We start from the raw sequence: 23,604 nt of genomic DNA on the forward strand, positions 1-23,604 counted from the left end.
AACGCTAAGATGCCGAGCTAGAGGGAGAGGAGGGCGGGGACCCAGAGGAAAGAGACACTCGGGGTTGGGGAAGTGTTAGGAGGGGAGGGCTAGCGTGGGAGGGAGGGAGACTGGCTGTCGGAGCGACACACAGGAATAAAGAAAGGGGAGTGAGAAGGGAGAGGGAGACTGAAAGGAAAGGATAGTGGGGAGACGGGGAAGGGAAGGAGGAGGCTTAAGAAAAAGAGAAGAGAGAAGAGAGAGTGGGAGAGAGGGACGGAGAGGAGGGAGGAGAGGGTCACAGAGTGACCGTGGAGGATGGGGTTTCAATATTACAGAGACTTCTAGGATTGGAGACTGTTTTCTAGTGGGGAGACTCCAGCTCCGGCAGCCAGTTAGGCAGCGGCAAAATAAAATGGACAGCGAGAGACGGATGTTTCAGCCACCTCTCTGTCGCCAAGATATCCCAGAGCTGTTCTCCGGCCAACTCGTTTCCCAGTTAGAGTCTCTAAATGCGCTGGACTAAGAGAACCCAGGGAGTGCCCAGAAGCTGCTCCTCGGAGATGCCTTCGCCTGAGCAGTAAGAACTTCCTGCTTGAGTCCCTGCATCCCCTCCCTCTGAAACTCTGCAGGAGAGAGAGGCGGCAGACCCCAGGGGGAGGGGCGAGGGGCATCCTGGTGCAGCTATTTTCCCCTCCCCCTCCCCTTCCCCCTCCGGGCGTGCAAGCATGGATGTGCTCAGCCCTGGACAGGGCAACAACACCACATCCTCCGAAGGACCCTTCGGGACAAATGGCAACGCTACTGGCATCTCCGACGTGACCTTCAGCTACCAAGTAGTCACCTCTCTGCTGCTGGGCACGCTTATTTTCTGTGCGGTGCTGGGCAATGCGTGCGTAGTGGCCGCCATCGCCTTGGAGCGCTCCCTGCAGAACGTGGCCAACTATCTCATCGGCTCGCTGGCCGTCACCGACCTCATGGTGTCTGTGCTCGTGCTGCCCATGGCCGCCTTGTACCAGGTGCTTAACAAGTGGACGCTAGGACAGGTCACCTGTGACCTATTCATCGCCCTCGACGTGTTGTGCTGCACCTCGTCCATCCTGCACCTGTGCGCCATCGCGTTGGACAGGTACTGGGCCATCACGGACCCCATCGACTACGTGAACAAGAGGACACCCCGGCGCGCCGCAGCGCTCATCTCGCTCACTTGGCTCATTGGTTTCCTCATCTCCATCCCGCCCATGCTGGGCTGGCGCACCCCCGAAGACCGCTCGGACCCCGACGCGTGCACCATCAGCAAGGACCACGGCTACACTATCTACTCCACATTCGGCGCTTTCTACATCCCGTTGCTGCTCATGCTAGTTCTCTACGGGCGCATCTTCCGAGCCGCGCGCTTTCGCATCCGAAAGACAGTCAAGAAGGTGGAGAAGAAGAGAGCTGACACCTCCCTTGGGGCATCGCCAGTCCCGCAGCCCAAGAAGAGCGTAAATGGAGAGCCAAGGAGCAGAGAATGGAGGCTGGGCGTGGAGAACAAGGCAGTGGGGACTCAGTGCGCCAATGGAGCGGTGAGACAGGGCGATGACGGCGCCGTCCTGGAGGTTATCGAAGTGCACCGAGTGGGCAACTCCAAAGAGCACCTGCCGCTGCCCAGCGAGGCCGGTGTTGTCCTTTGTGCCCCCGCTTCCTTCGAGAAGAAAAATGAGCGGAACGCTGAGGCCAAGCGCAAAATGGCCCTGGCCCGCGAAAGGAAGACAGTGAAGACGTTGGGCATCATCATGGGCACCTTCATCCTCTGCTGGCTGCCCTTCTTCATCGTGGCCCTGGTCTTGCCCTTCTGCGAGAGCAGCTGCCACATGCCCGCCTTGTTGGGCGCCATAATCAACTGGCTGGGTTATTCCAACTCTCTGCTCAACCCTATCATTTACGCCTACTTCAATAAGGACTTCCAAAACGCCTTTAAGAAGATCATCAAGTGCAAGTTCTGCCGCCGATGATGATAGAGGAGCAGCAGGCGAGTAGGCCCGTCCTATCCATTCTGCCTCCCTCTACCCTCTGGAATCAACACCTCTGATAACTTGCTAGTGTTCCTCTGACTTTCTCAGCTGCTCTGCCCGAGGCTTCCAGACCTCTTTCCCCATCCCTACCGCCAATCCCCTGCCCAGAGGGAGCGCGCTCAGTGCAAAGAGGTGCCAGCCAGCAGCGTGATAGTAGGGCACGAGAAACTTCCCAGGTCTGTGAGAAGCGACTTTGGCTCTAACTTTGGCCTCAGAATTAGTTTTGTCCCAGTAATTACCTTTTCCTTCTTCTCCCCAAATTTTCGCGGCGGAAGTTTAAGACTTGGCCGTTCGGGGCGGGGCGGGGACGGGGAAATCCACACAGAAAAATAAACTACAATCAGTCGCCGCGCCAAGTAATGGCTCCCACCTGCTCGCCCCACTGCTAGAAATTGGACTTAAGGTTTAGGACTTTGTTCCATTCTTATTCCTGCCCCATTCTCGGCCCTCTTGCCCTGGAAACTTTCACTAATTTCTTTATTTTTTTCAGTCTCATCTTTTCTTTCTCAGTTTCCCTTTATGCCCTTGCCAGATCCCATGCACTATTTACTCAGGAGAGGCGGGAGGGTCTGCTTTTCCCTGTGGCTGCGGTGTTCCTGGGAATCCCCGCTTCCCTCTCTAGACTCGCAGAATAACACTCCTGAGCCCAGCCTCATGCTTTGGTTTCTTGGATTCATAACAAGTGGCCAGAAGCTGTTTCTTAGCGTGGACTTGTAAGTAGAAGGCTGGGCCAGTAGGAGAGAGTGCAGAACCATTTCCCTCGTGCTTGCCTTGGTGTCAGCACCAAAGAAACTGACAGCGGTAAGGCACAGCAGACTTCTGTTTCTACGGTTCTGGCGAGTCTACACGCGCTGGCATCACCACTTACCTACTGTGGGAGGCGCCCGCCGGCTACAGTGTGAGCGCTGGAGATATCAAGCGGTCTGGGATCCGTGCGCCTCCCCAGGCTTCTGCGGTTTGGCGTGCGCTTGGCGCGCGCGCGGCGGACTGATCCGGAATGGATCCATTCCTCCGCCTACGGCCGGAGACGCACGGCAACGCTGCTAGGCAACCTTTAGGGTTTGCAGCGGCTGGCGGCTCTAGGTCCCGCCGAGCTCTCTAAACCGGAAACACCTGGAGAGCCCAAGGGGCGGTATTGACTGGCATCGCGGAGGGAGGGCATCTCAGTGTGCTGCCCCGAGCTTCTCTGGCACTCTCCGAGGCACCTGAAAGGGTAAATTTATCCAAAGGATGTAGACTCTTTCCTCCTAGTTCACCCCCTTGAACTTTTTGGGTTGGCGAATGGCTCTCTTTGTAGCGCATCCTAACACTACAAAGGATTTGTTCTGTAGGACGTTCCAGACATGTTGTTACCAGGAACTAGGTTTCCAAATTGGAATTATGGGCTGTCAGTCGAACGGGTCCCGATGTATTTGGTACTGTCTGTGACCTAAGAGGCGGTTACTTCAAATAATAGAGCTCTGAAGGTCTAGCTGGGGGTGCTTTCCTTGGGGAGTCCCTGAGAGGCTGGTACAGAGTTACATTTGCTCCCTGGCCTGACACATCTTTCGCCACGGGTCTATGGAAAACCAACTTCTTGCCCTTTGAATTTCTGGAGCACGCCAAACTTTCTCCCCACTCAAAAGTTATTCTTTAAGCCTTGCCACCCCTGCTGAGAAACAGGTTGTAATCTTCACTGTCCCCAGAAGGGAAGTTATTTCGGTGCTCCGTTTGAATGTAAATTTCCATCCACATGACCTGACTGGGATCAAGAGGTTTGTTACAGCTAGATCTAGCCTCTAATTTTCTGATGAATAACGGTTTCGTTTCCCAGCAATTGCACAGTTATTGATTCTTACTCCCCTCTCCCTTCAGCTGTACCTTTTGAATGTTTTAGTCGATGTTTTAAGAACCGTATTGAAAAGTTGCCAATGAAAAGTTTACTTGTGTTTAAAATTAAGGTGAAAAGACAGCTCTATCACTTGAAGCCATTTTATTGTTTGTTAAACAGACAAAAGGTATCTTTTTCTTTAACTTAAGCTGAGAGTAGATACCATATCCCGTTAAAACAGAGAAAATATAAGAACTCTGGGAACCCAGTGGATGGTCTGTCTATGCATATGTAATACTGGTGGGAAAAAAGTAGATGTCTCAAAAAAATCGAATTTCTTTTTTCTAACAATAATTTAAGTAGAGCTGTATGAAAAATCTTTACTGTATGCCTTCCTAAGACTTTAGAACAAATTCTATGTTTAAAATAATTCAAGTCAAAAATTTGCTCATCCGAATTATGGTGTGGCCAGCAATTATTAAATTTGAAGTTTTGAAACTTCCAGTTATTTATGTCTTTTACAGAACTGTATGACAATAGTTTTTGAATGTTTGCTCTTACTATTTTGGAAGATTTACACAAGAATGGGGAAGGAGCATCAAATTGGAGTATAATTGCCAAGGCAATAGAAAAATTAGTAATACATGCAAAAGAGCTGCATAGCAGTAAAGAGCCCTGGATGCTTTTTTTCTTTTAAAGTATTTATATTAAGGTTAAGTACATATGCATCAAAATTGGCCTTTACTCATCCTTGTGACAATAAAGGACTTTAATAACTGTAATGCTACAATAAACTGATACCAGTAACACATGCATCTTTATTTTAATCAGACTCACTGTCTACTTGTATTTATTTATAAAATTTTTAAATTGACGTCAAAGAATACAGTTATCAGGAGAAGATCCTGCTATACAAATGAGGGATTTAAATTTTAGCCCGGAAACTAATTCTAGATGTGTGATTTCTCTTTTTAAAAAATCCAGTCTTTGGAAAGAGGAGGTCACATCTTATTGGTTAGCCATGAAAACCATGCTTTGTTCCTGACTGACACCTACAGGTAAGATTTAGGCATCTAATTACTATGGAGGGGGTTGAGGGGTGGGGGAGGGGGCTGCAGAAGAGAAAAGCAGCAGGCGGGTCCTGATTTTTCAAAGCAGTGGTGAGTGCTGAGGCCCCTCCTTTGTCTACCCCACAATATCCAGGTAGAAGAACTTGGCCTCCCATGATTTCAAAATAAGCAGCTGTTTGGGATTTGTCACTCAATTAAAGGTGAAGGGGCATTTTCCTTTCTGGGGTTGTCTCTCATTTGATAATGAGGTTCAATATATAAGATCTATTACTGTGTTAAAATTAATTCTTATGCTCACTTTCATTTTCCCTACTTGGAATCATAAGTAATGCCTCTTGTTTCCCATGATATATTTGCTAATTCTACTGCTTTCTGGTATCATAATGATGCCTGTAAGGTAAGGTGAATTCAGGTAAATCCCAAGGGGAAAACAAAGGTCAGAGAACAGAAGAGAACACTGCGAGGCTGCATGATGCCTAGTTCAGGCAATGTATGTATACACAAATTTTTAACCAAAAAAAAAGGGTTTAAGCTGTAAAAAAATTAAAAAGTATTTATTTGAACAAAAGAGTACAATCTGAGAGATATAGATTCAGGTAGCAACCCAAATTCTGCTCTGGAGAGAACAGAGAAAGGCAGGGTTTATGAAGGTCAAACCCACAAAATGTAATTCTTTCAAGCAAATGAAGGCTTGCTGGCTAGGCTAACAGGGATTGGTTAGTTCTCACATGCAAATAAGGAAGCTAAAAGCTCCCTTAAAGAAGGAGGTAAAGTCCATATGTGTCCATGTAGAAGTTGTTATTCCAGGATGTTTATTTTGAGCTGAGTTTAGCACAAGTTTAGCAATAGCAGCTTTTGGAACTGAGGCACAAGATGTACATAGGCCCTACTTCAGTAATAGCCTCCTGACTATATTTTAAGTGACTCTTATCAATGCTTATTTCATTTTATTTTCTGCATTATCAATATTATCCTAATAATGAAAAATAAAAACAGAGGCATTGAGAGAACAAGAACTGTCCTGAGTTTCTCATTTGAAAAGTGTTGTGTAAATGCATCTCTGACCTTGAGTAAAGTGATGCATTTGACACATTTGTCTTTTAGAGTCTATATATCTCCTTTCTTGATTCTTGTTCTCGGCTCTAGCATCTCTTTCTCCAAGAAAGCAATGGCTTTCAGCCTTCTATAGGCCTTCCTGAGCCTCTATCAATACTCTGTTTAAGAGAGGGACTTGTTATCATTCATTCCAGTGTGACTAACAAGACCATGTGTTGTGTCAACTCAAAGGGTCTGGGGGAGAGAGAGAAATGATGCATCTAAAATCAAAGAAGTGGAAGTTGAGTAACTAGATAAGAGGAAGAAGGTTCAAAGCAGACTAAAGGTCAGAGCATATGAATAAGAAAATCATTAAACCATTAAAGATGGACAATAGATTGAGCAGAGGTAGGTACAAGACAGAATAATTCATACTTATGTAATATTTGTGTTTTGCCAAGTGATTTTTATACAATGTACGATTTAAATTTGAAGTGGCAGATCCTTTTGGAAATACCAGTTAGACCATTTTGGCCAAAGCAGAAGATTCATAGTAGTGGATAAGTATAGAAAAAAGTGCTAGAGATTGTATGTGAAAATTATAATTCCAGGTTAAAAAGCTAGAATTATAGTTGTAGTCAGTGGGGGATCACTAATAATGAAAGCAAAATTGTTCAGTTTGGAGATAATTTCAGTGATGCAGGTGTGGGATGCTGGCAAAAGGAATGAAAACAAGACTCTGGAAAATACATCACAAAAAGAACTGGCAGGACTTCTCATTCAGGTGTCTGAATGTGAAGAGAGGGAGTTAAAGATGTTGAGGAGATTTTGAACCAAGGAGATTTGGGAAAATAATGGAAAGGAGAAGTTGAAAGTTGCTTCTCCTATGGGTATTTGCTTTTTAAGCTCTATCTGTGAATTTAAAAAAGTTTTGTCTTCTGCCGAAAGAAGTTCCAGACCAGATGGAGAGGCCAGTTGGAAAAGGTATTGATACATACATATCACAGCCTTTGAACAATGTCATTTTAGTATGTGAGGAATACTACCTCATTGAGCAGTGGTTGGATTAACTCTGATTATTGATGCATTTTTTTTTTTTTAGTAGAACATGTTTTTTGGAGAGGGCATAATTCCTAGGGTCTGCAACAGCCTTTCAATGAGAGTAACCTGACACAGCATGTTAGGCGGTGTTTTAAGAATGATACAGGAAGCCCAGGAGATTGAGTCTGACTGCTCGACCAAGTGGAGGGCAGAGCGATTTAGTTTGCTCTTTAGTTACACTTATCAAGAAAACTAGATATTTCTAGAAAGTCTAAATACGTGAGGCTAAAGTATCTAGAGAGATCTTTCTATTTCCTAACTCACTTTGCTTATGTGGCAATGGCAGGGATGGGAGAATGAATTGGGTTACAGACACTTCAGTATCTAGTCATGTCAATCATTTCTAAGATACTTTTTGGTAACCCTGTTCAATTGTCCAGTTTTTCAGAAAGTTCCCCAGGCTGAAATTTCAAGGAGGTGTCTTGAACTGGAAAGCAATCATTTTGTTGTGTCTCAGCTGGTTTCATCTTTAAATAAAGAAAAGGAAATAGGCTGGCTGAGAGAAAAGAGGAGCAGGGAAAAAGAGTAGACAGCAGGACCCACCTATCTTGTTGTATAGCTGTGGCGATTGATGAGAAAGTGTTTTGAAATTTCTTCAAGGTCTTTGAGGGAAAAAAGCATTCTATGAAATATGATGTGCTTCATGGTGTGGGGGAGCGATTAGTCTGAATTTGCAAGAAACAAAGAGAGAAACCAAACTATGACAGCTGGTATTAACTTTAAAACAACAATAGAGACAGGACTTCAATTGGAAATACTCACAAACAATGTAGTTCCTCACAAACTTACATTGTAAAAATTGGCTTTAGAGAAGGGGCTATTTATGGGACAACCTCTAGTTCAAGAGTGGTGAGCAGATGATTCATTCAGTCATTCAAGTAATATTTCTGGAGTATCTATAGGCTAGGCCCTGTTCTAGGTGCTTAGGATACGGCAGTGAACAAATCAGACAAAGTCTTTCTGGTAGATTGTTTGCAAAAATGGCACAATTACACTTATGTGTCCACCTTTTTTTTTTGCAATGTGATTTTCAGCTTCTCCCATCAAGAGATGGAGGCTTTCTCATCACTTAAATGTAGGTTGGCCTTGTACTTCCTTTGACCAATAACACAGGACAAAACTGATGTCTTACTTGTTCTGACCAAGGAACTCACAAGGCCTTGCTCTCCCACATGCTTCCCCATTATCCCACACAACCGTAATGTGAACAAGTTTGTGCTCACTTGCTGGAGATTAAGAGATCATTTGGATCAGAGAAGAGCCATCCCAGCTAAGTCCATCACAGACCAACCAGATCTTAATTGACTCAGCAGCTGACTGCAGACATAAGAGTCAGCACAGCTGGCACCAGAGAAACCTCCCACCTTCATTATTACAAATTGTTAAACCACAGATTTGTGGATCAAATAAATGGTGGTTCTTTTAAGGCATTGAATTTGAAGGGTAATTTGTTATACTGAAAAGCTAATTGATACACCCGCAGACCTTAAGGAGAAAATAGAAAATAATAACAACAAAACCATGTATATGTAGTATATCAAATGGTGATCAGTATTATGGAAAATCATTAACCAGAGTAAGATGTATAGAGAGTGCTGATGTTGCTGTTTTTATAGGGTGTTCAGGGAAGAGCTTTCTGATAAAATGACGTTTGAATGGACGCTTTGAAAGAGTTACCAGAGATGTGAGGTTGAGGCTTGGTGAAAATGAGCACTGGAACAAATAAATCTTAAACAATTTGCTGTGAAAACTACAGTGGGTATATTTCCAACAGGAAATTGCAGAAGATTTTAGATTTGGAGATTTTTGTGCTCAAATTCTATGATTTTCCTACTTCTTGAAAGCATATTCTTTTAGGCTGTAAGTATTAGTCTTCTCCCTGTTCAGGATAAGGCCTAACCAGGTCATGGGAAGCCCTGAATAGGTTCTTATCAAGCCTCAGACAGTCCTCTCACCCCAAAACTCTAGCATGGTGAAAAATATTGCCTTTGGCAAGCCAAGTCATTTGATTTTAACTTCTTACTATGCTACCACTGATATCTTGCTATGCTTTATAGTTTCATTTTGAAAATAGGTCCATTGAGATACAATTCACATTCATTACATTAACCCATTTAGTATACAATTTGAAGATTTCTGTCCATTTACAGAATTTTGCAGCCATCACCACAATTCATTTTAGAATGTTTTCACATTCTACAATAAACCAAAATTAAACTCTGTATTTATTAGCAATCACTCTCTATTTCCGACTAAACGCTGTGCCATAGACCTCGGCAACCATGAATCTATTTTCTGTCTGACGAATATGCTCATTCTGGACATATCATATAAATGGAATTATGTAATATGTGGTCTTTCGTAACTGGTTTCTTATCATAATGTTTTCCAGGTTCATCCATGTTGTATCATGTATCAATATTTTTATTGTCAAATAATATTCCATTTTATGGATATACTACATTTTATTTATCTATTCATCCATTAATGAATATTTGAGTTGTCTCTACTTTTTGGCTATTATGAATAATGTTGCTATGAACATTCACCTATAAATTTATGTGTAGGCATGTTTTCATAATCTTAGGTGTAAATTTAGGAGTGAAATTGCTAGGTCATATAGTAACTCTAAGATTTTGAAGAATTTTCAAAATGTTTTCCAAAGTGGCTGCACCTTTTTACATTCCCACCAACAACATAAAAGGGTTTCTTTCAATTTCTTTTTGCCAGTACTCATTACTATCTGTCTTTCTGATAATAGGCATCCTAGTTGGTCTAAAGTGGTGTCTCATTGTGGTTTTGATTTGCATTTCTCTAATTACTTAACAATGCTGAGCATCTTTTCATGTGGATTTTGACCATTTGAAGGTCTTATCTAAGGAAATATCTATTCAAATTATTTTCCCATTTTTAAACTTAGGTGTTTTTATATTATTATCGAGTTATTAAAGTTCTTTACATATTCTGGATTTAGATTCTTATCAGATACATGATTTGCAAATATTTTCTCCAATTATCTTGTCTTTTCACTTTCTTGACATCATTTGCAACAAAAAAGTTTTTAATTTTGATGAAGTCAAATTTTTTCTTTTGTTGCTTGTGCTTTTAGTGTTGTATTTATGAAGGTCACAAAGATTTACTTTTATGTTTTCTTCTAAGGGTTTTATAGTTTTAGCTTTTACACTTAGGTAATTGATCCATTTTGAGTTAATTTTAATGGGTGGTGTAAACAGGGGCTCAATTTCAGATTTTTGTACTTACAGTACCATTTGTTGAAAAAGCAACTATTTTTCCTTATTTTTAGCACCCTGATGAAGATCAGTTGAGCATGAATGTAAAGGATTATTTCTGGACTCTTTAATTATATTCCATTTAGCTTTGCTCTGGAATGCACTTACAATAAGGTTTTTGAGCCACATCTTTGGCTACCTCTTGGGTCTTCGGGACAACCAATTTTAATAACTTTTTCTTTCTTTGAGGCATCCTTTTCTTCTATTGTGCTTTCCCCATTATTTTCTCAAAACTTGCACTACATTTCTCCCTTCTGAAATCTCTTACTTGCCATTTCCCCCCATTTCTTCAACTTTGGATCTTGGCAAAAGTGGTGCAGGAGCCAGCCAAGACAGGAGGGATAGAAAGTTGACTAGATTCACTAGCAATGATTACATACAAAGACAACTTTTTTTTTTATCATTTGGACAACTAAGAAGTGGGGTGGGGGGTTCATATTCTCTAATGGAGGTATTACCAATTGTTATGACATCATGCAAAAACAAAAAGGTTATAGAACATCTCGTGATTTGGTGTATCCCATGTTTATAACATAAATTATCCTAAGGGAAATGAAATTATCTGATTCTAGCCATACTTTGCCTTTCTAGTGACATGTAGTTAGATGATAATAAGATGACAGATGACCAAGAAGCCTTCCTGTATTACTACATTTGAGAGTTCCCTAGCTTACTAAGGAACTTAGACCAGCATGATGGAAGAAGGACTGGAAAGGGAGTGGTTAATAACAGAGGACTGTAATAAAGAGCTGAGAGGCCTTGGAGACTGATTGGATGTGAAATGGGCTGTTAAAGAGAAACTCTCATTTAGAGCTTGGAGGAGATTGGAATGGACTCGAAATAGGGACATTAAAAACAGAAGGGACTACTTTGGGAGAGAAGAAATAGAAGGTCTTTGGTAAACTTCCAGAATTCAATTTCAGTAATAGAAAAGAGGAAGAACCAGCTAACCTTATAAGAGATAAAGGGGCACAGAGAGGCCATGCAGCCATTGCATGTAGAAGACTACAGTGAGAGAATATGTTATTATAAGAACTAAAGGGAAGAGTTGGGTGAAAGAAACACTTCTTTTTCTTTCAGATAAAGAACACCAACATATATCTATAGAGACTAGGAAAATGGAAACAACAATGAAGGAAGATTGAAGATTTTAGTAAAAGGGGGTAGTTGGAGAAGTAAAGTCTTGAAGAAGGCAAGAGAGTGAAGGAATAAGCTTTGCAGTGGAAACATTGTGAGATAGGAGATGAAGGGAGAATGTATGAAGAGGTAGAGATATAATACGGATTTGGGGAAAAAGGAAGGTATTGTATGAGGATCAACAAGTCGGTGCTTTCATTTGAGAATTAACATGTCTAGATGGATATCCTAGGTAAACAATCAAAATGGACTGGAGAATATATTACCTGGGAGCCTTATATAGAAGGTCAGATAAAACTGAATGAAGTTGGAGGCTACAGCAGTACTGGTTGCATGTTGCCTCAGAGTTTGTGCTGAACTTTAAGCTAGAGCACATACAACCTTTTCTGTCCCTCCTGGCCTGGCTAATTTTTCCACCACCTTTGGTATGATCCAGAATTGAGAGAGTGGGGAATCAAAGCATATAGGCTGGCAGTTGCTCTTGTTTCCTCAATTTCACCGGTGTTTCTCTAAGTATCTGTAGTACGCTTATAGGACACTTAGTTATTGTAACTTTGACAACTGGGAAGAGATTTGTGCCTGGTGATTTTTTGATGCAAGAAGTAAGGTAATAAGTAGGAGTGGAGACAAATAGGAGTGGGGACAATGACCTCAACAGGGTAAATAAAGTCTAAGATCATTAATGCAACTAAAATTACACTAGTGACTTTAATTGTTGAAGTACTATGAATTATCAGCTGATGTAAGACAGTCTGGCTTTGTAGTAAACTAGGTCCATGGGAATGGCTGACTCTTAGCTTCTTTCAAGGTTCTTCTCCAACTTCCCCCATTACCAGGTTCTATTCTCCTCTCTTTATGTGTTTTATATATGCTCTTTATATATTTTTAATTTCCCATATTCTTATTCTAGGTTTTAGTTTATACCCAGATGATTGCATGGTTGTTATAGTTTCCTAAATGGTCTTTTATTCCTTCTTCTTCTCTATTCCCCACTTTTATTCTGTTTTGAGTACCACTGTCAAAGTAATATTCTCTGGTGAAAAGATCTTCCCACATGGTCAAGTTTACTTCCCACAGTATGACCAGTTCCTCCCAACCTTGTCCTAAGATTAAACAAGCTAATATCCGGAGATATTTAGTAAAAGGTCTGGTATGTAGTTCCTAGTTAATGAATGTTATTTAATCCTTAGTCAGAACCTGTGATTGGTCATTCATTGTGTCACATTGGCTTTGTTGTTGTAGGGCAGCAAGAAACATTATACTTAATATTAGATGTAATACCCTGATTTTTTAATCACATGAAACAAAAGATGGTTAAGTAGAAATCAGACTTAACTAGCTGTTTTTAAAGGCTTTTTCCAATAGTTGAGGAAGAAGTAAGAGGACATTTACAAACTATCATTGCTCATAAAATAGAGCTTTTATTTAAAAAAAAATAAGAATCAATAAGACTTAAGAATGAGCTTAAGAATAAATAAGATTAAAGAATAATAAAGTACTAGAAAATGTAGCATCAGCCTTCTTCCCTCCTTGTCTTCGCTTTGCCTTTGCCTGACCTTGAAGTGTGAAGTTCTCTTGCTTGCTAGCTCACTAATCTTTGGCTTTAGCAGAGTTGGGGAACTTGTCTTTGCTTTCAGTTTATGATGGTTTTCACAGTGGGCCAAACTGTTACCACACTAAAGCCTCTCCAGAGGAACCAGAGGGCCAATATACTTGAGTTGCCAAAACAGTAATATGAACCACATAACTTGAAGAAGAATTTTTTTTCTTTTTTTGCACTTCAGTTCTGACAGAGTGCCATTAAATAATGGGGACTTTAAGAGCTGACTGTGAAATTCAAAAAATATTGAGAGTCTGGGTCATTGTTCTCATTCTTCACTGTTAAAGAATTAAGCTTTAATCATCTCAAATACACATACTTGATTGGTGTCATCTGATGACATTACAATGTTTGCTATAGCAATTTATGAAAAAGATTAATTTTAAATTGACCTAATTATCTGTTTCTTATTTTTCATTTCAGCTTTGATGATATGGTATCTGATCATATTTGAATATTCAATTATTATGAATTTCTAATATTGTGCTCTTATCCTGGTAGTGTTTTGTTCTGTAACTTTTTGTGATGCTTAGTTTAATATGCCTCTTACCCTTTTAATCTTATTTTAATAACATCTAGTGTGCCAATATCGGATTTGGCAGTATCATCACTGCTTTTTTAATGAACATTTACATGTATACACATATAATTTATTACTTAGCATACTTAAGCATATCTTATAAAGTATGATGTACTTTTAACATAATAATTTTTATATCCACATGTATTAAGTAGAATATGTCAGTAGCTCGCAACTGAGAATGATTTGCTTCCTCATACTCAACTGACATTTCGCAATGTCTGGAGACATTCTTCACCATCATGACCGGAGGGGTGCTATTGGCATCTCGTAAGTAGAGGCCAGAGATGTGCTAAACATACTAGCGTGCACAGGACAGCCCCTGCAACTTAATATGGCCCCAGATATCAATAATGCTAAGGTTGAAAAATCCTGATCTAGATGAATGGGTATGGGATTGATTGCCTTTTCAGGTTTTGAAAAGAAAAAAATTTGAGTTACTTTAAAAAAAATTTTTTTTAATTTTTTAGTTACAGTTTATATGCAACATTATATTATTTTCAAGTGTACAATATAGTGATTATACATTTATATAACTTATGAAGTGATCATTCTGATAAGTCTAGTACCCAGCTGATTCCATACATAGGTATCACAATATTATTGACTATATTCTCTATGGTATACTTTATATCCTCATGACTATGTATACCTGGAAGTTTGTACTTCTTAATCCCTTCCTCCTTTCACCTTTTTCCCTATCCTCCCTCCCATCTGGTAATTGTTAATTTGTTCTTTTTATCTAAGAGTTTGTTTCTATTTTGTTTATTTTGTTTTTTTGGATTCTACATATAAGTGAAATCATACATATTTGTCTTTCTCTGTCTGACTTATTTCACTTAGCATAATACCCTCTAGGTTTATCCATACTGTCAAAAATGGTAAGACTTCATTCTTTTTCATGGCTTTTTAACATTCCATTGTACATATGTATCCCATCTTCTTTATCCATTCATCTATTGATGGACACTTAGGTTGCTTTCATATCTTGGCTATTGTAATTAATGCTGTAGTGAATGTAGGGGTGTGTATATCTTTGTGAATTAGTGTTTTGGATTTCTTTGGTTAAATGCCCAGAGGTGGAATTGCTGGGTCATATAGTAGTTCTATTTTTAATTTTTTTGAGGACCCATCATACTGTTTTCCATAGTGGCTGCACCAGTTTGCATTCCCACTAACAATACTTTTATGGCCAGCAAAAAGTAGTGCATGTATATAGGAATAATCCAAGATCAAAAATGCCGTAAACTCCACCATGCTTTTGTAATTCTTGTTAATCTTTAGGAGCTTTCACACTTAGAATGTTTTATATTGTCTCTGGGATGTGAAGTGGAAGAGTTTCTAAAGAATTATGCTTTTTACAGATGTAAAACAGACACAGAGAATTTAAGTGATTATCTTAAGTTTGCATGACTGATTAGTGATTCCAATTCCCTTTTCGCAGAGCACTGAAGCCCCTGAGACAGAAATGTATCTACTAATCTATTGGTATTCCAAGTGGAATAAAGAAACATACTTTTTGTGTTCCAGGAGGAAAACAGACTAGTAGTGCAAGTGTGCAAAAAAGCCTGCCCTATCTTCTCTTTGCTTCTCCCATCTCCTCAGCAAATTGAAAAATCCAAGAGGAATAAAGTCGCTTTTCTATTATTAAACAGTGAATAATCTCAAATTAACATATTAATCAAAACATTTCATTATTGAGGGAGAATTAAATTTACTTATGTTAACCCTAGGTTTACACTGAATATTAATGACAGTATTCAAGAGAAGTAAATCTCAAATTGATGCTGTAAAATATGCTAACATAGTCATGCTAAAACTGAGACAGCTCAAGCAATATGGCTTTTCCACGTTCTTCCTCTGTAAGGGCTAAGTTGTGACTTTTCTTTTAGCTATTGAATAATAAATGCATTTGTCACAGAATGCCATCGGTCAGAGTACAGATTTAAATGAGAAATGGAATGAACATTGATGCCTAATAATTGTGTTGCTGACCTTGGATAATGATGTCAGTGATTTTCAGAATACTTAATATGGAGAAGAAATCCACTATTATTTTCATCACATATTTGTCCCTGTTGTGTTATTTTGGTCAGGAACTAAGATTGTTAAAACTTTAACTTAGAAATTGTTAACATATGACATAAGACCTTCTGTTTTAATAGTTGAGGTAATTAATTTTAAATGAAGTAGAGCTGTAATCTCAACTATCTTCATATAAATATTGATCATTCAGAATAAGTTCTATTTAAGTGTTTTCCAACAATTTGTACAAACCTGTAAAAGTGAATACAGAGAGAAGACTTACAAAGCAATCCATCCTTTCTTATCAACTGGCTCATTCGTCAATCAAAGATTTCCTCAAATTTAGAATCTATGGATTGGAATAAGGATTTTTTTTTTCAATATATTTACTAAACTTCTGCTAGATATCTCACATTGTGGATACACCAGAGAGGCATGCAGTCTTCATATGTGTTTTCTGTAGTTAAACATTTACTAGTTAGGCTATACATTGGGCTAACTTCAAGAATACCCATTGGGAGATGAAGGTGGACTAGCAGCAGAGAGGGAGGGCTTTCAATGATGAGGGTTATCAATGTCCAAAAATAAAGGAGAAATTTCCAGGAATCTGCAGCTTAGTGGGAGGTGGAAAAAGCACAAAGAAGGTAAGAGGATAAGGACAAACGGGGGTGAAATGACCCCACAGCAGTATTCCCAAATTATGTGTTTAGATGAATGGCAAGAAGCCATTTGTAATCAAAACTACTCTCATTCTCCACTGAAGTAGTATGTTGAAGATGGAGGAGTTGTTTGTAAACACAGTATTTATATTCTAATGGTTGTTCTTAATCATGGCTAATTTGAATTATCAGGGGAGCTTTTAAATACATGAATGACTGCATCCCCACCTGGGGATTCTGGTTCAGTGGGTGTAAAGTTAGGCCTGAGAAATTGCTATTTACAAAGCAAAGCAAATTCTATGGAAATCTCTAAAATTCAGAAAACCAGGCCTATAAAGAGGTTAGAAAATACCTGATGGCATTTCGGACATCTCATCATATATGAAGGTGTGGTGCGTCCTTCAAGATGATGATAACTTTATAGGTCTGAGACTTTACAGCAAAGGTACGTGATATTTGGAGCTGTCTTCTGCTCTTTGAGAGAGAATAAAAAAGGGCTAGCAAACTTTACTCTTGGTCTTCTTCTTATCCCAGGGAATCTCCCGGGAACTAGCACGGCAGTGGCTAGGGAAGTCACACGGAACACTGAAGACCATTAACACTATCTAATTTACTGAGTGGCCTTCAGAGGATACCCTTGTCAAAGATATTTTATAGGCAACAACTTAGAACTCAGCATAAATAGAGACTAACTGTAAATAGATTTACAGACAAAATGATCAATATTTAGGATATCTACATTATACAAATACCTCAATTTTGGATCTTGTGGAAGTTAAAAGGTTAACTGCCAGAGATTGAAAAGGTTAACTCTGTCCTCTGGCAACCAGAACAAGGGCCTGTCATTGCAGAACAGTCACTGCTCAGTGTCAGGAAGGAGAGGTATGTATACACACACAGACATATGTATGTGTGTATATATATATATATATATATATATATATATGTATGTATATATATACACACACACACACACATATATATATATATAGTAGAAGTCACATTTGTAGAAGGTTATAGAAATTTTCAAATCTAAGTTTGTGAATGATAAACCACATTTCAGGAGCTGTAGAATGAGGAAGGTGATTGATCCATGTAATAACTAATAAACAAACGAAATATTAGCAAGCAGGAAAATAGGTCAGTGGTTATTATGACAAATAAAATTTTGATCTTTTGCTGTCCTCAATCTTCAGTGAATTTTTTTCAGCACTGTTTAGAGATGTGAACTAACCTAGTCAGAACAATTTATTTAATCTATCATCCTTTTAATAGGAATATACTTAGAAATGCAGATTATTTAACAAAACCATATTCTCTGAGAGGAATTTAGGTATAATTTTAAGGAGTTGCATGATTAGACCAACTGCTGCATCATGATGAATGTTAATTTTGTGAAAGTATAACTGTCCTTTTTCTATACACCATAATAAATATGCTGTTAAGAGTTGTTTATAGATTGTTTCTGTCATGCCTCTAATTTAATTTATTAAAGTTAAAAATGTTGGAAAACTTTAAATTGTACAAGAACTTTGTAGTTCCTGATAGTCATTTGAGTTCCCACATTTAATTCTCACTTTTTCTAAATTCCTAATACAATCCAAAAGAAATAGGGAAAGAAAAGTACCCACATAGTAGTAGTGAAGAGGTAAAGCTGCCATCAACTAGCTAGGTAATTTGAGGGATTTCTGAAAGATGTAGGAGAAATAGTACTAGATCTGAGGGAGATAGCTACATGCCTAGAATATAATTAAGTCATCCATCCATCCATTCATCCATTCATTTATTTATTCTTTTACTCACATAATTTACAAATATTTATTGAGCACATACAATGTGTCCCACATTTTTGAGGTACTGGATATCACAAACATGAACAGTAGTGGCACAGTCTTTGCTTTCATGGGATCTAGGGCAGGAAAACATAGTACATAGATGGGTAAATAAACAAGATACTTCAAATACTGATAAAGGACTATAAAAAAACAATATTGTGATGAAGAGGATTCCTGCAGGGAGGGGAGCTGGTGGTGGTATGAAGCTGCATTTTATTACATGCAGAGATGACAATAGGGCTGAGATCTGAATAGTAAGAAGAATTAACCACAGGCAGATTTGAAGGAACAGCACTTCAGGCAGATGCAATAAGGAGTGCAAAGGCTAAGAGAATCAAAGAAGTCCAGTGTGACTGAAGAAGAGTAAAAGAGGGAGTTACAAGATGTGAGATCCGAAGAGGTAACTACTATAAAGGTAGCACAGCGTAAGCTTCAGGTCCCTTTTGAATCAATTCTTGCAAGACTTTGAACTTAATGTTGTATATTTTTCTTGAATCGAGCCCACCAAATTACATAAACTTAAGTTCCTCAAAATTCAGATTCAACCCTGAGTCAGAGGTCTAGGGTCAATGAATAAAACCTTGCAGGACCTGAAAAAGGCATTTTAATTTTTTTTTTCTTGTTGACATGGGAACCTTTAAAAGGTTTGGGGAAATATAGTGTTATGACTTGATGTATGCCATATGTTGTAGAAGTATTTCTGTGGCAGCTGTCCTGTGGATGACCAATGTGGGTGGATAGAAATATAAAGAGAAGCCCCTGAGGAGTTGCCCAGATGGCCTGAGAAATGGCAGGTTGGAACAGTGAGGTAGCCGTGGAGATAGAAGGGGATCTGTGAAAAAATTTCCTGGACAGCATCATGAAAAAATATCCACCTAAATCCAAGCTGAAGGCTCAGGTGGGAAATAGGCAGTGAGTAGAAGTCAAATATCAATCCTATTGATGACTTTGAAAAATGTGCTAATGGAAGAAAGGTTGATGTAAAAGGCTCATGAGATTTTTTTTTTAAGTATAACATTCATTATTAGTGAAAGTGATGACAATGAACACTCATACACATAGTTAATAAAGTGCAAATTGGTACAAATTTTCCTGAAGAGAAATTGGTGCTATATATCATGAACTTTTCAGGGTGTGTTAGTTTTGGTTTAGTAATTCCGCTTTTAGAAAACTCTCCTGTGGAAATAATCAGACGACTGATCAAAGATGCACTTATAGAGATGTTCATACTAGCATTGTTAATAATACAGAAAAGCTGGAAAGAGGTTTTAATTTTCAATAATTAGGGTTTGAGTGAGTTCATTATGGTAATCCATACAATGAAATACTATATAGTCATTCAAAATGATCTATAAGCACACAAGTATTGTTAATGAGAAAAGCAAACTACAAAATGTTAGTATATCAAGAAATATTTCTGTGAATAAGAAAAAGTTGAGTGTATACCTACATGTTAACAATGTTTATCTTTCTGTGATTGGACTAAGGATGATTAAAAAATTTCTATCATAAAATTTGTGCAACATAAAAAATAAAAAATTTAATTAGTGGTAGTAAATAATTCTAGAGATAATTTGTATTGTGTTTGTTATTAACTTTTGAGAGTCTGAAGCAAATGTTTTTAGCCATGTGGGATGCATTTTATATGTAGCTATAATCCATTAAAATTTATATCCATAATATGTTAGTTGCAGATACAATAGTATACACAGGAAACAGATGGAAGGAAGTGAAAATAAGTAACTCAATGTAAGCGATGAGGCAATACAATTTGCATCAGGAGATCAGTATAGAGAACATTAAAGGGATCTAGGGAGTCAGCTCATTCTGTCTTTTGCATAAAGTGAGATGAGTTTAGCTTTTAAGGCTGGCTGGTAGGATTGGATTCAGCAGATGAGAGTCTTTTGGATTCAGCAGATGAGAGTCTTTTGGGTGCAGAGATTAATGATTTTTGAGGGGAGACGTAAGTAATTGGTAAACTTAGGCCTTGTTTGCATATTAGAAAGAATAAAGTTGTAAGGTTAGACCTGTTGACTGTGAGAAGGATATACCTGCCCAGTAGGACTCCTTGTGTTTAATTGGACTCAAATTTATAATCAGAGTCTAGCAGCTGTTGGTGACAGAGGTCTCTCATGCATTGTGCATTTCAGAGAAAAGCCACAGGCTGAGTTACCAGCCTCCTGCATTGTGTAACTGGTGTCTGAGTTAATCCTTATAAATGAGTTCCTAGAATCACATTTCAACCAATGGACTGAGTCTTGCCCTGTCCAATCAGAGCTGCTCAGCTATACCCTCATTTTCATATTTACTGACCAATGAGAACAGCTCTGTAACAACCAATCAGGACATGCTATTCCAACCAATGAGGAAGGTGCTATTTGGGTCAATCAACCTGTGCAAATTTGGTTTCCTCGTTTGCATAAAAATGGACCAATCAGGAGCCAGGGCAGTCACTTCCTTTATATAAGTAGGCATCTGCTTGGTTTCAGGGGAGCTCACTTTCAGTTTCCCCTGGAGACTATGTTTCTTTGATTTACAAACTGTTCACCTGAATAAAGTTTCTCCTTTTATTGTACCCCAGATTGAGGACTTCTGTTGGCATTGGATTGGTGGCAGTAAACTTTTGTTGACGGATCTATGGTAAACTAGGAAGAATTCATAAATTTCATTATGAATCCATAATTCACAATGGAATAGGTGTCAGGGAATTACTATGGCTTCTTAAACTATGGAGAAATGATATATACGTGGCATTTTAGTAAAATTCCATGCAGGAGGGATTAAATGAAAAGACTAGTGATCAGTGACAAAGCTACTGGCCTGTGATAGACACAGGGTTTGTCATATGGTGGCTGAAAACCGTCGAGGGAAGCATCAGCAGTGCTTAATACACCAAAGAGGGGAGACCAGAAAGACCCCTATGTTTTGAAACTGGAAAAACAAGGTAATGGGAGACTAGCCTGGAGAAAGTGTGAGATGAAGCTTGCAGAGTAGAACATGCATATTCCTTTCTAGAGGAGGTAAGGAGGAATAAAATCCACAGTGGAGTTTTCCTAAATTCAGTTTATGAGTTATTGATGTAGCCCATTAACCAATTATGATTGCCTGTGAAGACTTTGCTGGACACCACAAGAAAGGACACATTGGCATTTGGTTTGTGTTCTTGAACTAAATCGTGACTCATTCATTTCTAATTGCCTTTAATTCCATATGTCATACTTGGGTTATCATGGCCACAGAATTAGCTATTGATGCTTTGATATCCATTGTTAACTTGACCAGCAGTTTTCATGCTCAAGATTACGTACCTAATCTGGCTTCTGTGACTGAAAATGTTGTGTCTCCATTCTGTAAACATGCCCTATGCAACCTGGGGTCATTTCCTTCGCATTATTTTAAAATAATTTTAGATTCATGGAGAAGTCACAAAAATAGTACTGAGAGTTCCCTTATACCTTTCATTCTTCCTCTAATGTTAACATTTCAGATAACCATTGTATCAAAATGAAGAAACAATGCTATTAAACCAAAGATTTTTTTCTGATTCCATCATATTTCTACTACCCCTTTTGCTGTTATAGGATCTAATCCAGAATCTTATATTGCATTAGCTGTTGTTCTTAGTCTCCTTCATTCTGTGGTGGTTTCCCAATCTTAATCTTTCTTGACCATAACACTAACGAAGAAAAGTCAGTTTTTTGTCTAATTTCCCTCTGTTTATATTTGTCTAATGTTTTCTGATGCTTAGATTGAGGTTATATATTTTGGTCAGAAACACCACAGGAATGATGTCGTGCCCTTCTCAGTGCAACACGTCAGGTTGAATCATGTTGATATATTTTATGCCAATTATATTTATTTTTGTATTTATCTCTCTGTATACAATAAAAACTGTTAAGTTTATACTGATATCTCTGACTCCAGTCCAGCATGATGGGGCCCATTCTAGCCTTCTCTATTCCTTAATTTGTAACTTAGTTCTCCAACAGTGAGAAACATGGCTGTCATTATCTACATGTTATTTACTAATTTTTTTCAACTCTAGTATAGACATAAAGTTTTTTTTTGAAATTGCTAACACATACCCCTGTGAGAAACAAATTTGTCAACTAGACAGTTTTCTTGTATAGTTCTTTTGTCTTTACCCTTAGAGTATCCAGTCAAAATACTATTTATTTTCCAAGTTAGATTATTTCTTTCTTTCCTCACCCCTTTCACTGACTGAGGTTGTATTATTTATTTGTAATTCAGTTAAGTTCATGTATTACAATTTGTATTCTGTTTTGCATTTTCTTTATTTCTAGTTCTTTTTAACTTGACATCAGGAGAATTTACTCTCTGTGCTGTCTATTTAGTTATTTGAGAGAACTGTGGATTTACTACCACGATCATGATACATAATATTTTATCGCCTCAAAAAGTCTCTCCTGTCATTCTATAGTTAACTTCATACTCTACCCTCAATCCTTGGCAACTACTGATCTGTTTTCTATTCCTATCTTTTTGCCTTTTTCAGAAAGTCATATAGGTGAAATCACACATCCTTTTGTCTCTGGCTTCTTGCAATTAACAAAATTTATTTAAGATTCATCCATGCTGTTGCCTGAATAAATAATTTGTTTCTTTTTATTGCTTAGTAGTATTCTATTGTATATATGAACCACATTTTGTTTATTCACTGATAGAAGAACATCTGGGTTGTCTTTAGTTTTTGACAATTATAAACACAGCTGATATAAATATTCCTGTACAGGTTTTTGTGTGAACATAAGTTTTCATTTCTCTTGGGTAAATACCTAGGATTGGGATTGTTGGCTCATATCATAAGTATGTACTGAACTTTATAGGAGACTGCGAAACTGTTTTTTCAAAGTGGTTATATATTATATAATCCTACCAGCAGTGTATAAGAGTTCCAGTTTCTCCATCTCCTCTCAGAACTTGATGTAATTAGGGTTTTTGTTTGCCATCCTAATAAATGTGCATTCATATAATATTTACATTTCCCTAATGACTGGCAATGCTGAGCATCTTTTAACATGCTTATTTTTCATTGGACGTTTTCTTTAGTTAATTGTTCAGATATTTTGTTCATTTATAAAAAATTAGGTTGTTTTCTTATTGCTCAGTTTCAAAAGTTGTTTATATTATATATGCAAATACTGTGTTAGAATGTGATTTACAAATATTTTCTCTCAAAATTTGTGGCTTGTCTTTTCATTCTCTTAATGGTATCTTTCAAAAAGAAGAGGTTTATAATTTTTATAGAGCTCAATTTATCATTACCCAGCCATCCATGGATTGAATACTTGGTGTCATATTTCAAAAATATCTTTGCCTAAATTGAGATCTAAAAGATTTTTTCTGATTTTTTTCTAGAATTTTGAGAGTTTACTTTTTACATTTAGGTATGTACTGTTGTTCAT

General features: G+C 38.4%; 1 protein-coding gene across 2 annotated transcripts in view; it reads left to right on the forward strand.

Annotated features, from left to right (window-relative positions):
- The first annotated feature begins 270 nt into the window (after positions 1 to 270).
- Positions 271 to 23,604, forward strand: part of HTR1A (5-hydroxytryptamine receptor 1A) — a 400,825-nt gene continuing 377,491 nt past the window's right edge. Inside the window, exons 1-3 of one of the 2 annotated variants that reach the window (XM_016137039.2) lie at positions 271 to 3,249; positions 4,831 to 4,904; positions 5,050 to 5,172. In XM_016137039.2, coding sequence (XP_015992525.2) covers positions 708 to 1,976 — 1,269 coding nt within the window. In that variant the 5' untranslated portion in view covers positions 271 to 707 and the 3' untranslated portion in view covers positions 1,977 to 3,249; positions 4,831 to 4,904; positions 5,050 to 5,172. Of the gene's footprint in view, positions 4,905 to 5,049; positions 5,173 to 23,604 lie in introns of those variants that run through there. The other variant, XM_036225644.1, reaches the window with a different exon arrangement.

This window comes from Rousettus aegyptiacus, unplaced genomic scaffold (assembly GCF_014176215.1).
Source record: "Rousettus aegyptiacus isolate mRouAeg1 unplaced genomic scaffold, mRouAeg1.p scaffold_m13_p_8, whole genome shotgun sequence".
Lineage (NCBI taxonomy): Eukaryota > Metazoa > Chordata > Mammalia > Chiroptera > Pteropodidae > Rousettus > Rousettus aegyptiacus.